Source organism: Rhinolophus sinicus, chromosome 8 (assembly GCF_057876585.1).
Source record: "Rhinolophus sinicus isolate RSI-liver-muscle chromosome 8, RSI-T2T, whole genome shotgun sequence".
Taxonomy (NCBI): Eukaryota; Metazoa; Chordata; class Mammalia; order Chiroptera; family Rhinolophidae; genus Rhinolophus; species Rhinolophus sinicus.
The window spans coordinates 8,149,371-8,163,433 of NC_142508.1; the positions used below are offsets into that span (position 1 = coordinate 8,149,371).

The 14,063-nt window shown below is 42.3% G+C and overlaps 1 protein-coding gene across 1 annotated transcript in view; it reads right to left on the reverse strand.

The window, feature by feature from the left end:
* Positions 1-14,063, reverse strand: part of MGAM2 (maltase-glucoamylase 2 (putative)) — a 68,749-nt gene that overhangs the window by 24,769 nt on the left and 29,917 nt on the right. Inside the window, exons 23-33 of the mRNA XM_088800404.1 lie at positions 13,345-13,394; positions 11,539-11,706; positions 10,162-10,317; positions 8,732-8,995; positions 6,944-7,098; positions 5,627-5,795; positions 4,906-5,002; positions 4,308-4,420; positions 3,711-3,836; positions 1,792-1,920; positions 410-517 (exon numbers count right to left, since the gene is read on the reverse strand). Of these exons, the coding sequence (XP_088656530.1) occupies positions 410-517; positions 1,792-1,920; positions 3,711-3,836; positions 4,308-4,420; positions 4,906-5,002; positions 5,627-5,795; positions 6,944-7,098; positions 8,732-8,995; positions 10,162-10,317; positions 11,539-11,706; positions 13,345-13,394 (1,535 nt within the window). The remainder of the gene's footprint in view (positions 1-409; positions 518-1,791; positions 1,921-3,710; positions 3,837-4,307; positions 4,421-4,905; positions 5,003-5,626; positions 5,796-6,943; positions 7,099-8,731; positions 8,996-10,161; positions 10,318-11,538; positions 11,707-13,344; positions 13,395-14,063) is intronic.

A 14,063-nucleotide genomic window follows, 5' to 3' on the forward strand; every position in this document is an offset into this window, starting at 1 on the left:
GAAGGAGGATAATCTATCGGAGTTAGTGATTTATTCGATATGGAGGCTGATTAAACATCATAGGCTAAAGATGAGTCCAGGTTTTGAGTGTGGATGATTGCTCGACACAGACTTCAGAGCCATTCTTACAGGGATTATTTATGAGTGTTAAACGACCAGCTGGCATATATAAGGGGTGGGACATAAGAATATTTCCAGACAATAAAACAAAGCTCATTGATATTTTAGAGGATTAGACCTGTGACCTTGGTCTTATTAATGTTTATTGAGCTAATCAGTATCAGACAGATTTCTACTCATTCGTTATTTATAAATTACCCAATGTATCTTGCCAAGATTTATTAAAAGCCTCTTTCAATCAAGGCATTGTAGTGCTAATTAATTCCAGGTACCTTCTCCCGATCTTTACCTTTCCCCAGACAATATCACCGGTGTTGGGCCACGTGATGAACACATTGTTCTCCCGCCCTCTGGTGAAAGGGAGGTACTGGGTCTCGTTGCCAGAAATGGCTGGGTCCTGCAATAAGAGGGTTTAAAACAGGAAACATGAGAAAAACATGCCCAAGAAAAAGCCCCTCCAAAATTTTAACCATTCGCCGTGCAGAAAGAAATGATGAACTTCCATACAAACAAACAAACAAAAACACAACTCATGGACAATTTGCCTCCTGGGTAGCTGAGAAGTAAAAGAATATACTGGTATTTCTCTATAAAATTCTTGAGGGGAAAAAAGCACGCTAATGTTTGAAAACAATTCCTGGAGATAAACTAGATGGACAAGACATGAGTCTCAACTGGAGAAAGCCAATTTATTGTGTTTCCACAGTGTAATAGCAATATTCTTTATGACTAGGAAACTTCTTTCTTCTACTCTGTGACCCAGCCTGTCCATTTAAAGTGGCCGTCCCATCTACCCCATCCCTTTCCTGCCCTGATTATTCTCTATAACAGTGTCCTATTCCACAACTGCCATATAAATTACCACTATCCAAAATTATATTTTGAATGTTCATTTATTGGCTGTATACCTTCAATAGGATATAATCCCTATAAGAAAAAGGACATTGTTTTATTTATTGATTTAGATTACACACACATGCATACATCTTTTAGAATAGTGCTTTTCAAAGACCACCTGGTGCTTAATGAATACATGAATGAATGAATGAACTAACAACAACAAAAAGTCAGCAAATGCCCTAATTTTGGGAAGCTAGAAGGGAAGATCATTTGCAGGTAACTACTTCTGTGTTTAACCGAGATACAACTTCCAATGTAAAGTAATAAATTGGTATTCTGGATCTTCCCTCCGTTATTGGTGAGTTTAATGAAGAAGAAATACGTCCCCTGAGCCTCACCACTGCTAGGTGATAACGTAATTTCAGAGGTTTTTGCAACCCCTACGGTAAAGATGAGACTACGATACAGCTATTTTGAGGCATCGCCTGAAACAATAAAATATTTTTTTGCTGTCATATTCAGTATTTTAGCCCACAGTTCTTATTCTTTAGGAGAATGTAGTAATCTAGCAATAAATTACCTCCCAGTGACACTCAGGAAAAATAAACATTGCAAAGTATCGTCTTTTAAAAGCCCTTGTTTTCATTTGTTCTGTCCTCTTTTGTTGATTTGCTTTTCAAAACTTAAAAAAAAAAAATATAGATCCACAGGAAGTTGCAAAAATGTGCAGGGAGTTCACGTGTACCCCGCTTCTAGTTCCCCTCAATGGTACTATTTTTGAAACACGAACATAGAAACAGAAAATGGGACCTAAGCTTTCCAAAGACCTACCAGAATGAGGATAAACCTCATGCCATTTTTCTTCATTCGCTCTATCAGGAGACCGAGGTTTTGGAAGTGGGTGCTGAGGGTGAAGTCCAGCTTCCGGTCCATGTAATCGATGTCCACGTGCTGCACATCCTACAGGAAGGAGGAGGCGGGGTGTTTGGGATCCTGCAGAGGAACCCTCAGGGCACCCACACTCCTCTGCCAGGCAGGTCCTGCAGCCAGATAAGCCCAGCCCAGGTCCCTCTAAATTTATCTCATTACTCCCCTAGGTGGGCTTCTCCATCTGCTGATTAAAATGGCTTTTTAGTGGTTACCAGAGGGGAAAGGGGCAGGTGGGTGGTAGAAGAGGGTAAGGGGGCCAAATATATGGCGATGGAAGGAGAACTGACTCTGGGTGGTGAGCACACAATGCAATATACAGATGATGTAATACGGAATTGAACACTTGAAACCTGTATAATTTTACTAGCCAATGTCACCCCAATAAACTTCATAATTTTTTTTTAATTGCTTTCTGATTCATGCATACAGATCACCTATCCCCATTTCTTCTCCTTTTGTTCCCCCAACTGGAGCTCTCTCCCCTTTCCTCCCCTCAATTCAAATCTTATCCACTCTACAAATCTCAAACTCGATGAGCTATCAAAAAAGAAACAGAGCTACTTAAATATTCAAGGGTAGCAAGCAGGACTCCCCAGAGAAACAGAAAAGATTGCATATCTGTTTTCCTTTTCTTTTTTCAGTAAACCTGACTGAATTTATTCACATTTACAGCGATATTATTTTATAGCATTGTAAACTGTATATACTATTTCCCCATCCCGGTTTGTCTGGAGGGTCCTTGGGATGAGAACCTTATCTTCCCTTTTCTCTATACAGTTACCAGCCCAGGTATCCGCACATGAAATGCACTCAGTCAGTGATTGTTGAATGATGGCTGAATGGTTACTGTTCAGTTAAAAAAAAGATGCTTCTTTTTTAGCCTGAAGGTAATAATCACCTGTACTGCCTTCATACTCCACGTAAAACTTGTTTGAAGGACTAGAGACATGTACATGAGCCAAAGCTCGGAGAGGATTGAACCAACATATTATTAATGTTGATTGACTTGGTGAGGTAGATCTATGGATTTTTTTTAAATCTTTTAATTTTCCTATCTTTTCTAATTTACATTCAGTAAGTATCTAGTATAGTAGTATATGAAGACAAAAACAATTAAGCCTTGATGAATGTTTCAATTTACCTTTGATGAGAATATCATAAGACTTTATTCTCATCTTCCAAACATGGTTTGTCCTCCACAATCTCAGGAGGTGAATTAAACGCATAGAAAGAGAATGAGTGGTGAGAATTTGGTCATTATAAGGGAAGAAAGATCATGTTATTTGTGGAATTCTGCTTATTGACAGCAATTGACTACACTTCTTAGGGCTTAACTAGGGCCTAGATTGTTGTTGTAGGATTTGCATACATGCATATTCGTGTTTCAGAGAACATGAAGGCTTGGTTTTAACTACTTTCTTTCATGTTGTCACTTTATATCCATCCTCTCCAAGGACACTCACAGTATAATCTCCTAAAATTGTCATAATCTTGACACGATTCTCATTTAGAAATCCCCAAAGTCGTGGCTTAAGCCCAGTCATAGCTACTGTAGGATATTCCTGGCAACAGACAGTGAATAACAATACCCTCTGCCAACTTCTGAAACGTACATGTCCTTCAGTTTTGAACCCTTGATTTAAAAGTGCAGCACAAAATAAATTTAAAAAGCAATTGTTTCCACACAGGACTATCTCCACAGCTGCATTTTCTTTGCGCTGAAGTCGTCATCAGTTATATCTATGAAGATATTTTTAATCTATAATTAGCCACACATCCCCATAACGAATTTAACCACAGGCTGAGTGAGGGTTTCATACATAGGGAATCTGGGCTGCCATCATGTCATCGTACAAACTGGAGATTTCAGTATCATTCTGGTATCCATAGCGACTCAGCTGGAATCCCAAGGCCCAGTACGGAATCATTGCTGGCCGACCAATCAACTAGAATAAAAAAGAAAAATGGATGCAAGTAGATTTCTTAGGGGAGAAAATATAGTTGGCTTATGCTTGAAGCAACTTGAGCACATATACTGAGTACTGTCTGATCTAAGGGACCTCACTCGAGAAAAATAAGAAAGGCAAATAAACGTGAAACACCATGGGAATGCAGAATGACAGATAGTCTCCCTATATTCTAGAGCTTCCACTCTAGGAAACCTGAGAGCTCAGTAGTTATTACTGACTCGAGATTCTTAAAAAGGCTATTTATCAAATAATTAAGAGACATATGGGATTACCGATTTGCCTTTATCGCCCTAAACAGTAAAACCTGGCTTTTTCAGCAAAGACAGCGATAATGCAATAGAGACACCCAAGGGCCATTAGAAAGTAACTGGCCTTTCTCAGAGCTAAGAGTGTGGTAATACCCAGTAAGCACTGGATGGTTTATCAACAAATAGAATGACTTCTAACCTCGGTGTATTGCTGAGTTACAAGCTCAGGGGTTGGCCCCAAAACCATATAAAAGTCCAAAATCCCTCCTGTGGTGCGGTATGTGAGGGCAGGTGTGGGCTGGAATGTCACATCTGTGAAAAAAAAAAAAAAAAAAGAAAAAGAAAAAAGAAAGAAAGAAAATAAAAAGATGAGGCGCATCCTTGAAACTGTATCACCCACATAGAAAAATCTACCCTAAAATAGGCTCTTTTCACTCTTTCTTTAGTGCCCACCTCCTCTAAAAAGTCTGCTCTCATATAGTGGAATCAGAGATGGACTGTCAGGTACCCCAAAGATTATCTCAGTCTCAACATTTTATATCACTCTGTGAAAGAGAGTTAAAAGGTCACAGTAAAATAATGTCATGTAAAAGTAGGGACCATGTTTAGAGAAAATGTTACTCCTAATACCCGGCCTAGAGTTCCTCATACATCTTGAATAAACGAATAAATGAAAGGGCAGTTTATTTGTCCTATTTCCCTTGCCATTGAATTTCCCTATTTCGAGTGATATTCCAGATCTCAATAAAGGGGTCACAGCTGTTTACGGTGGTCCACGGGAAAGATGCCTGTCTTACCCATGGCATTGCTGTTTAGCAGGAGCACCCCATGGGCGCTGCCATCTTCTTCCAGTGCCATGTAGTAGGGGTGGACGCCATAGGAATTCTTCTTGTACTGGGAGAGTCATGGGGAGAGCAGGTGGTAATCAAGAAGAGAAAAATCTAAGAAATTGTTTCCCCCTCATAACCAAACAGCGAACTCATCCTCCACACTGAAAATTCAGCACGATGTCACAGCCTTTGTAAAGCCTGGCTTGACCCTCCCTGCCACCCCAAGTAAAAAGCTAAGTGCCACCCCCTGCATGCCTTCCTCGCTGATTGTTACATAATTCTCTTATAGCACTGGTTACCCTGTTGCCATTATTTCTGCATGTCTCTTCCTAGCCTATAAGCCTCTCCAGAACAAAGAGAGTGTCTTCTTCTATGTGTGCCTAACAGAGTAATGAAAAGTTTATGAAATAAAATTCATAGTCCACAGGGAATATATATGCATGTGTGTATATATAATATATATATTCTAAAAGACTAAAAGATATCTATCTATCTATCTATCTATCTATCTATCTATCTATCTAATGTTTTTTATGGACAGAGGGCATAACATATGGTCTTTTCATCTGAGAACAGAATTTATCAGTATAAGGTAAAGCTGATGAAGAGGGTACCATATATGGGCATATCGGTTACAATAAATTCACCCAAGAGAAACGGATGGAAAACCTCATTCTTCTGTGCTTACCCCTGGTGGCTCATCTCGGGCAAACATTCCCCACGTGTTCCAGCTGATGTTTCTTCGGAAAGTCGTGTGCTCAGTTTCCCCAAAGCCATAGATGTTCTGAGAGGGGAGGCGAGTAGAAATGGAAAGGAACGTGTCGTTGAAGGTGAAGCCGGGGAGCTGCGAGTCCCAACTGCAACACAAAGGAAGACGTCACGCGGAGCTGCGCACAGGCCAGAGCGAGCAGAGGAGACATGGAGGATGTCTGGCTGACGCAGAAGCCTCCTCAGTCATTGCACATCTGGATCTAGGTTCAAATGTTGTGAGATGACCCAGGGCATAAGAATGGCCGTGACCCACTACCACGGTTCTCTGCTTGCATTTTCATTCTGTAGTTTGCAAGACTGAGAACTCCTTCTCTTGGTTTTGGGCCCCTTGAGAGTCTCACTCATCTCTGTATTTCTCGTTCTCGTTGCCTGGCAGACCCGCTTGAATAAATATATGACTAAATGCATAAGGTTTAAGCAAATTCTCCAGTAGAAAAGTGTGAAACTGTTAGACTGACTTTTCCAGATTGGCCAAAGAACTTATCAAAGAAGTCAACAGACAGTCAGACATGTAGTCAAAGGGAGCCTGTCTGTCCACATGCCCACATACAGGCGACAGTTCCTGTGAAGATGGGCAATGTCAGCCCCAGGCCAAATCCAGACCTTCAGTTCATTCCATTCAGCAGCAGGAGAGGAATGAGATGTGATCACTGTGAAAAAGCTTTACCTCTATAGAGTAAGTAGGAGCCAAGACTATCAGATGCCATTTCACTTTCCTTAGTAACCTTTGCTCCTCTCTCCTGACTCTTTCTTTTTTTTTCTTTTTTCTTTTTTATTTTTTTTTAAATTTTATTTTATTAAATTTATTGGGGTGACAGTTGTTAGTAAAATTACATAGATTTCAGGTGTACAATTCTGTATTACATCATCTATAAATCCCATTGTGTGTTCATCACCCAGAGTCCTGACTCTTTCTTAATGAGGCATATACAGAACAGATTTCTATCGTACGTTATCTGTTGTACTCAACAAGAACAGGGAGTAGAACATGTATTTTTCTTTTTCTGAAATCAAGCAACACTTAGTATTGTTAAACCCTTGATTAATTTTTCTTGTTGAGTTAATGACTCATTGAAAATTATATCCCCACTGAATGTGGGCGAAAAAGTATCCTCACTTTAAAAAACAAACACCCACATAGAGTCTCCAACTTTAATATTTTACTTGCATTAATTAGAACGACTGTAATTAGATCTAGAACCACTCTAATTAGAACCAAATAAATAGTGCTTACATCACAGTGTCGGAGCTTTTTCGTCGAATCTGGATCCCGAAAGGATTGGTCTGAATCCTGACATCATACAGACGGTTTTCAGGGGAGCCAACAGGAGAGCGAGGGGTGTTCAGAGGCACTGGCACCTCATACCTTTTATTAGTGGGATCATAGATCTGACAAGGAGAGAGAAAAAGACTTTTTGATGGAATCTCAAACCTAAAACCCCCTCATGCCAACTCGTAAAATTCAGTTCCCATCAGGAGGCACCAATCAATGTGAAGTTTACCCATCTGCTATACTGGAAACAGGTCCTGAACTGCAAAACTGCCTCAGTAATACCCACTGGGAGGCAGGGAGGGCACTCCCACTGAAGAATGTGTGATTTAAGGGTGTAGACTCTCATGGAGAGGGAGAGGGAGGGAAGGAGGGAAGGAGGGAAGGAGGGAGGGAGGGAGGGTGGGAGGGAGGGAGGGAGGGAGACAGACAGAGAGAGAGAGAAAGAGAGAGAGAGAGAGAGAGAGAGAGAGAGAGAGAGAGAGAGAATGAGTGTGTGGCATGTGCACGTAACTGTAAGATTATGTATGAGCACATGTGTATATGTTAGACATTAGAGCACTGGGTTTTCATACAGACTTGGAGAGCTTCTTACTAGTGGAGCTGCCAGACGTTGCTCACCTTTTCCATTCCTAAGATTGTTCTCGTGTACCCACCATTTGTTCCCACCTACCTAACAGGATTGTCGTGTGGGAGAAATGAGAGAAGGGCACGGTGTTATGCAAGATCAGGGAGCATCGCCATTTGGGGCGGTCGTCCTTTTTCTCGTCACGGTGTTCGCCTACATACTATGCTTAGGACAAGTCCTGTCAGAAGCCTTACTTCTTATCCCTCTGTTTCTCAGACCCAAAGCAGCAATATTCCCTGGGAGCCTGTTAGGAATGCAGAATCGCAGGCCCCAGCCCACCCCTTCTGAATCTGAATCTTCATTTTCACAAGATCCCCAGGGGTGATTCATGCAACATGAAAATGGGAAAAAGTAATGTCTAGAGCTAAGCTGTCCAAGGCGGTAGCCGCTGGCCACATGTGACCATTAAGCACTTGAAATTGCTAGTCTGAACTGAGACGCACTATAAGTGCAAAATACACACCAGATTTTAAGATTCGACAGTAGTATCTCAATAAGTGTATTTGGATTACATGGTGAAATGATAATATTTTAGCACACTGGTTAAACCAAATGCTATTAAAATCAATTTCACTTGATTTTTTTTACAAATATATTTTAAAAACTATGGTTATTAAAATACACATGTGGCTCACATTGCCTTCTATCTGGGCAGCTTGGTGGGTCTCAGAGTGTAGCCTCTTAACTTGGGCATCAGCATCCCTGGGGAACTTGCTAGAAATGCAAATTCTTGGGCTGGAAACCCTGGGGGTGAGGCCCAGCCATCTGAGTTTTCATAAGATCTTCAGGTAATTTCGATGCCTGCTAACACTGCAGAACCTCTCCCAGAGAAACAACTAACATTGGAAGTGAGTTAATGCCACTCATGAGTTTACCACAGAGAAGATACATCTTTCTCAGGGCTGAGAAAGACGTTTCTGACTTAGAGTATCCATTGTTATAGGAAATTCACAACCCTGGTAGATCAAAGGTCACCTCCTGGGTCTATTGTTGCCTACCTTTCTGATTTTTATCTCTCTGGGCCTCTGCACCCTTATCTGTACAAGACCCTTGAATGACTTCCATCCACACGGAGCTATACGTTCAGACCATGCTGAGGACCAGACCGGCCCCACGGGGATTACCTTGAACTGCAGCATGTTTTCTGTGTGATAGATCACCCGGAGGGTAAGGAAGCTGGTTTCCGCAGAGAGAGGACCGGCGGCAGCCGCCTTTGCTGCGGACGGGGGTTGTGTGTCCCGTGGTGCTGATGTGCCTCGTGTTGACTCAGAGGCCGTCAGGTGGGTAAGGTCTGTGGTGATGCCAGTGGGCAAATACTGAATGTTACTGACAGCATACTTAGGGACGGTGTCATAGAAACAGGTGGGTACGCCAGGAACGGTCGTGTGCTGGAACAAGAGGAGGAATTCTCGGTCAGCCGAGGCTCTAATTACTAAAGAAGTCAGTTAGCACAGAGTAAGTCTCTGACACCATGTCCATTATTAGGGGTGAGTTACATTCACCCCAAAGATGTTTAGTCCTGACCCCTGTGAAGGTGACCTTATTTGGATATAGGGTCTTTGCAGGTGGTCTAGTTCAATGAGGTCATCCAGGTAGGGCTAATCTAATATGTCCGGTGTCCTAATTGAAGGGGAAATTTGGACACAGAAACAGACATGCACCCGGGGAGATGACACCATGTGAAGATTAAGGCAGGGATTGGGGTGATGTTTCCATAAACCAAGGACCCCAGAGATGGCCAACAAACCACCAGAAGCTAGGAGAGAGACATGGGACAGGTTCTCCCTCACGGCCTTCCGAAGGAAACAGTCTTGCCAACACCTTGATCTTGAACTTCAAGCTCCCAGAACACTGAGATAATAAATTTCTCTTATTTTCAGTCACCCAGTTTGTGGTATTTCATCATCGAAACCCCAGCAAATGAATACATTTCTCTCTCTCTCTCTCTCTCTCTCTCTCTCTCTCTCTCTCTCTCTCTCTCTCTCTCACACACACACACACACACACACACACACACACACACGCCTCCTATTACAGGTCAGTAGTGAGGGTCAGAGGAAACCGGATCTGGAGGCTGGAATCCTAACTCAGGGTTCTGCTCCCCGGGTCCCCATTGCCCCATTGTGATCTTGAGGAAATCACTTCTTTTCTCCGGCTTTCTTTCTCTCTGTTTTTCAAATGGAAAGAAAGAGTTGTACCTCATCTTCCTGCTTGGACTCTCGAATAGATGGGGGAAAAAACCACTTAAAGTACTCAATGCACACATATTATTGTTATGGTAAAAACGAAAGTGGCATTTAAAGTAATGTAGTTGGAGGAAGGAGAGAGCCAGAGCAGCAATGAGTCTCTTCTGAATCAGGATCTCGGAGGAAAACACGGATCACCCCTCACTCAGAGTTGGCAAAATAACGCATCCTTGGACAGAGGGTCATTTTCCTCCTAAAGAATGAGTCCGTCCAAACCAGCAGCACTCAGCAAGTGTTTTCTCGGTGCCTATCGTGGGACAGTCTTCACAGTGTCCGGCTCACCGTGGCAACCCGCTCCTCACACGTACCTCCCAAAGGCATCCCCGCTGGCTGCAAATCTTCTCAGAGGCCGTGGGCTCCTCGGGGTAGCAGTTGAACTTCTCCAGGTCACTGACCAGAAGATGCCACGCAATGGAGAAATTTTTCCCCAGGGCCAGTTTCTTGAGATCAGTGATTCTCACCACCTGAGGAAAGAAAGAAGAGGCCACGGTGACAAATGAGGAGATACCTGGACAATATCCTTCTCTGATGGGCTGGAAGTCAGGGCTGGGAGAGCCAGCCCTTCATCCAGTACCACTTAGCCATGGAGCAGGTGGGAAATCATTGTTTTTCCTCTGGGGCTTTTGACCTCCCTGTCAGGAAAGGCACTTGGTTTATTCCTGAACTTTCTCACCTCCTGGAGTCACCGTGGAATACTGAAAGGGAAGGGCTTTGATCATGTGAAGGACTGCAGGTCAGAGGCGTGGTTGTCGTTGTTAGACCACTGCCTCTGGGAGTGATGCTCATACATTTTAATAGTACGATAATCATAACCATGGCTAAACTTTACTGAGCACGCATATGGTCCAGGGACGCTGATGACCACTTCATCTGCATTATCTCTAGTAATCCTATACAGCGATCCTCTGCTCTGAAAAACAGGGCTATGTCCATTCTGCAAACCAGAAAACGGAGGTTCATAGAGGCTTAATGTTTTGCCCAAGATGGTAGAGCTAGAATTGGAATCCCATTCTGCCTAACTCTAGAACACAAGTTCCTACCTTTGCTCTCTGTGTTGACAAAATGGAAGGGGGTTGCCCTGAGAAGTAGTGGATTTGTTAGCACTTGGAATATTCAACTAACAATTGGAATCTTTTGTCTGAGATTATCGTGTAAGGGAATCATCCAATAAGAATAAAACTGGATGACTCCTTGTGTTTTATTGAACTCTCATTCTCTATAATATTTTTTTAAAAAGCTTAAAACACTAAGGTAAAATATCAGCCATGTCTCAAAGAGAGTCTTTAACTTCAACGACAGGGTAAATGTGTAAATACTCTCCAGAATGCATCGAATAACATAGTTCAAATAATGTATCAAACTACATCACAAATTTAAAACTAGACATGCTTCCGGAAGCAACATGTCCAGTTTTAAATTTGCCCAGAGAAGACCTGTCCTCCTTCAGTGTTTCACTGAAAGAACTGTCCTCTTCATAATGCTAACAAAGCAAAGCGTAGGGGTCCGTGTGATGCACACACACGTTTCTCCTGCCTCCTGCCTACGATATGGTCGATTTCCCAGCATGCCTGTGGTCTCTGTGACTATCCAAACTCAAAAAAGCAAGGGAGAGCTAGTTGTCAGAATCTCAGGCCAGGGTTTTTGGCAAGGGCTCTACAGGATGACAAGATGGAACAATCTCCCACCTTCGATGAAGCATTGTAGTAAACGTTTGAAATGGTGGTGCTAACATCCTCAACTACGACGCTAAAGTTGGTAGGTTGCTTGTCCATTCCCAAGATTATGATATCTGTAAACATGAGGTTGTCAGGGTCCATATAATTATTACGTATAGTTTTTGCCTGTAGATGGTTCTAGGGGGGAAAAAAGTCAGTTTAGAGACCAAGTACATCACACTTTAACTATGCCCAAATACCACTCAACTTCTTTCTTTCTGAGCTCTGTTATGTCCTTTATCTCTGAGGTTCTAAATAGTGCCAGAGGATTGTCCCCAGAGAATTTGTTAACCCACACTCTTAACAGTCCTAAATCTTCCAGTAATATGTCATGCTTGCTTTGGTTCACTGGTTATTTATTGATTTTGTTACTCAGAAAATTTTCCTGTCATCATGGAATTTTCAAGTGGACAGATGGTATCACAAAGCAAACAAAAAGACACAAGCACACAAGGGACCCATTGGCTCACAAAGGAATAGACATATGTACGAAATAATGCCCCCCCCCCCCAATTGCTTCTTTTCATTTTAATAATAATGCTCATAAGAGCTAAGATGTATATAAATACTTATTATGTGCCCGGCACTGGACTAAGCATTTTACATGTATTATCTCAATCAATTCTCACAGCAAACTATGGGATTGAATCTATAATGTTCCCCATTCTTCAGATCAGGAGACTGAAGCCCAGAGGCATTAGATAACTTATTCAGGAAACCACCGTTCAAAAGTGACAAAGTTGAGCTATAACAAAGAAGGTGGAGCTAAAAACTAAAGCTAAAGGGGAATTAGGTTGCAAAGGAGCCAATCCCCAAGCTTATATGTTGCATGAGTCCATTCTTGTAACATTCTTGAAAGGACAAAATTACAGAAATGGAGAACAGATTGGTGGTTGCCAGGAGCTAAGAAAGGGGAGTGGAGAGAGGCAAGTAGGTGCAGCTATAAAAGCAACATGGGGGCTTCCTGTGGTGATGGCAATGTTCTCTATCTTGGTAGCATCAATGTCAATAGCCTTATTGTCACATTGTCCTATAGCCTCATGAGATGTAACTGGGTAGGGAGTAAAAGAAAGCTCTCTGTGTTATTTCTTACCACTACACGGCGCTCTATAATTATCTCAAAATAAATAGTATAACTGAGAAAACAATATGAATTTAAAAGAAAGGAGACATCAGGGAGAGAGTGCCCCACAAATAAATCTCTGCCCATGTACAATCAGGCTTCTGAGAAAACCACATTAGAATTCTCCCATCGTCTGCCCGTCTCATTGCCTTTCTTTCTCTTGGTTCCCTTGGGAAATAGAGACAAGGCAAGTGACATTATGTCTTCTAACCTCTCAAAACTGCCACTTCGTGACTGTGCCCAAGGCCATTGTTTGGGGGCTGAAAAGGAAAACTCCTAGCCAAGAACTTCCAAAAGGTACTCACCCCCCGCCTCCCCGACACACACACATCTCCACATACCACACACACTTGCACCCTCTCAAATAAGGGCCCATCTTTGAGGCCAGACTCATCCATAGAAAACTCAGAGTCAATGATTATTTTTCCCCAAAAAAATATGAGTTCTTCACTGAACTCAGACTGAATTTTTACTGGGTTTATACATCTAACACACATTAAAAACTTTCATTTTAACTTTAATCCTTTCCGGGGCCATGGGAGTCAGGCAGTGTCCCTATTCCCCATGACTAAGCCCCTCAGGCAAACCCAAAACTCAACAAGCAACCACAGAAACGAACGCACACAGTGTGTTCTTCAAAAACCAGTACTTACAGAGGTGACAGAAAAATTATACAGAATATATTTCCCTTCAGTGACAGCATCTGAAAGACAAAGGTTGAGGGGTCCCTGTTACAAAGGACACAGAAGCTGTGCGGTCACGCTCTCCCCTTTGCCATCCAGCTCTGCTCACCCACGTTCTACCCATTTCTGTCAAACAGCCACAAAGCTTTCCTGCACACGTGAAACCCACGGGAACAGCTCCCTCCTCTGAACTCCCAGGGCACTTTGAAGGACAATTTTGCTGGCATTGAGAACATTTTGATTCACACTGTAATTGCCCAGATGCACAACGCACATATCCTGCTGGACCAGGAGGCCCTCGAGGGCAAAGTCTGTATCTTATTTATCTGCACGTCCCCTGCACACAGTGCAGGAAGAAGGAGCCAATCAATATTAATAAATCCTGGAGCACAGGCAGGGCAGGGTTTTTATATAATCACAGAGCATAAGCTTATGGGAGGTACTTATATGGAAATCCTACAGGGGAGAAACACACTGCGCAAATGAGATACTTCCTACTCAACAGTAACCAAAGCAGTTATTTTACAAGTCTACCAGCAAAATGTGTTGTTTGGTATTAATAACGATACCCAGAGGAGAGAATGATTAAACTAAATCCAATCATGTCTGTTGCTTTGGTAGAGTCGAGAATATACCAGCTGCTCATTTGAAGTCTATTTTAATGCATGATAATTGGCTAACCACACTTC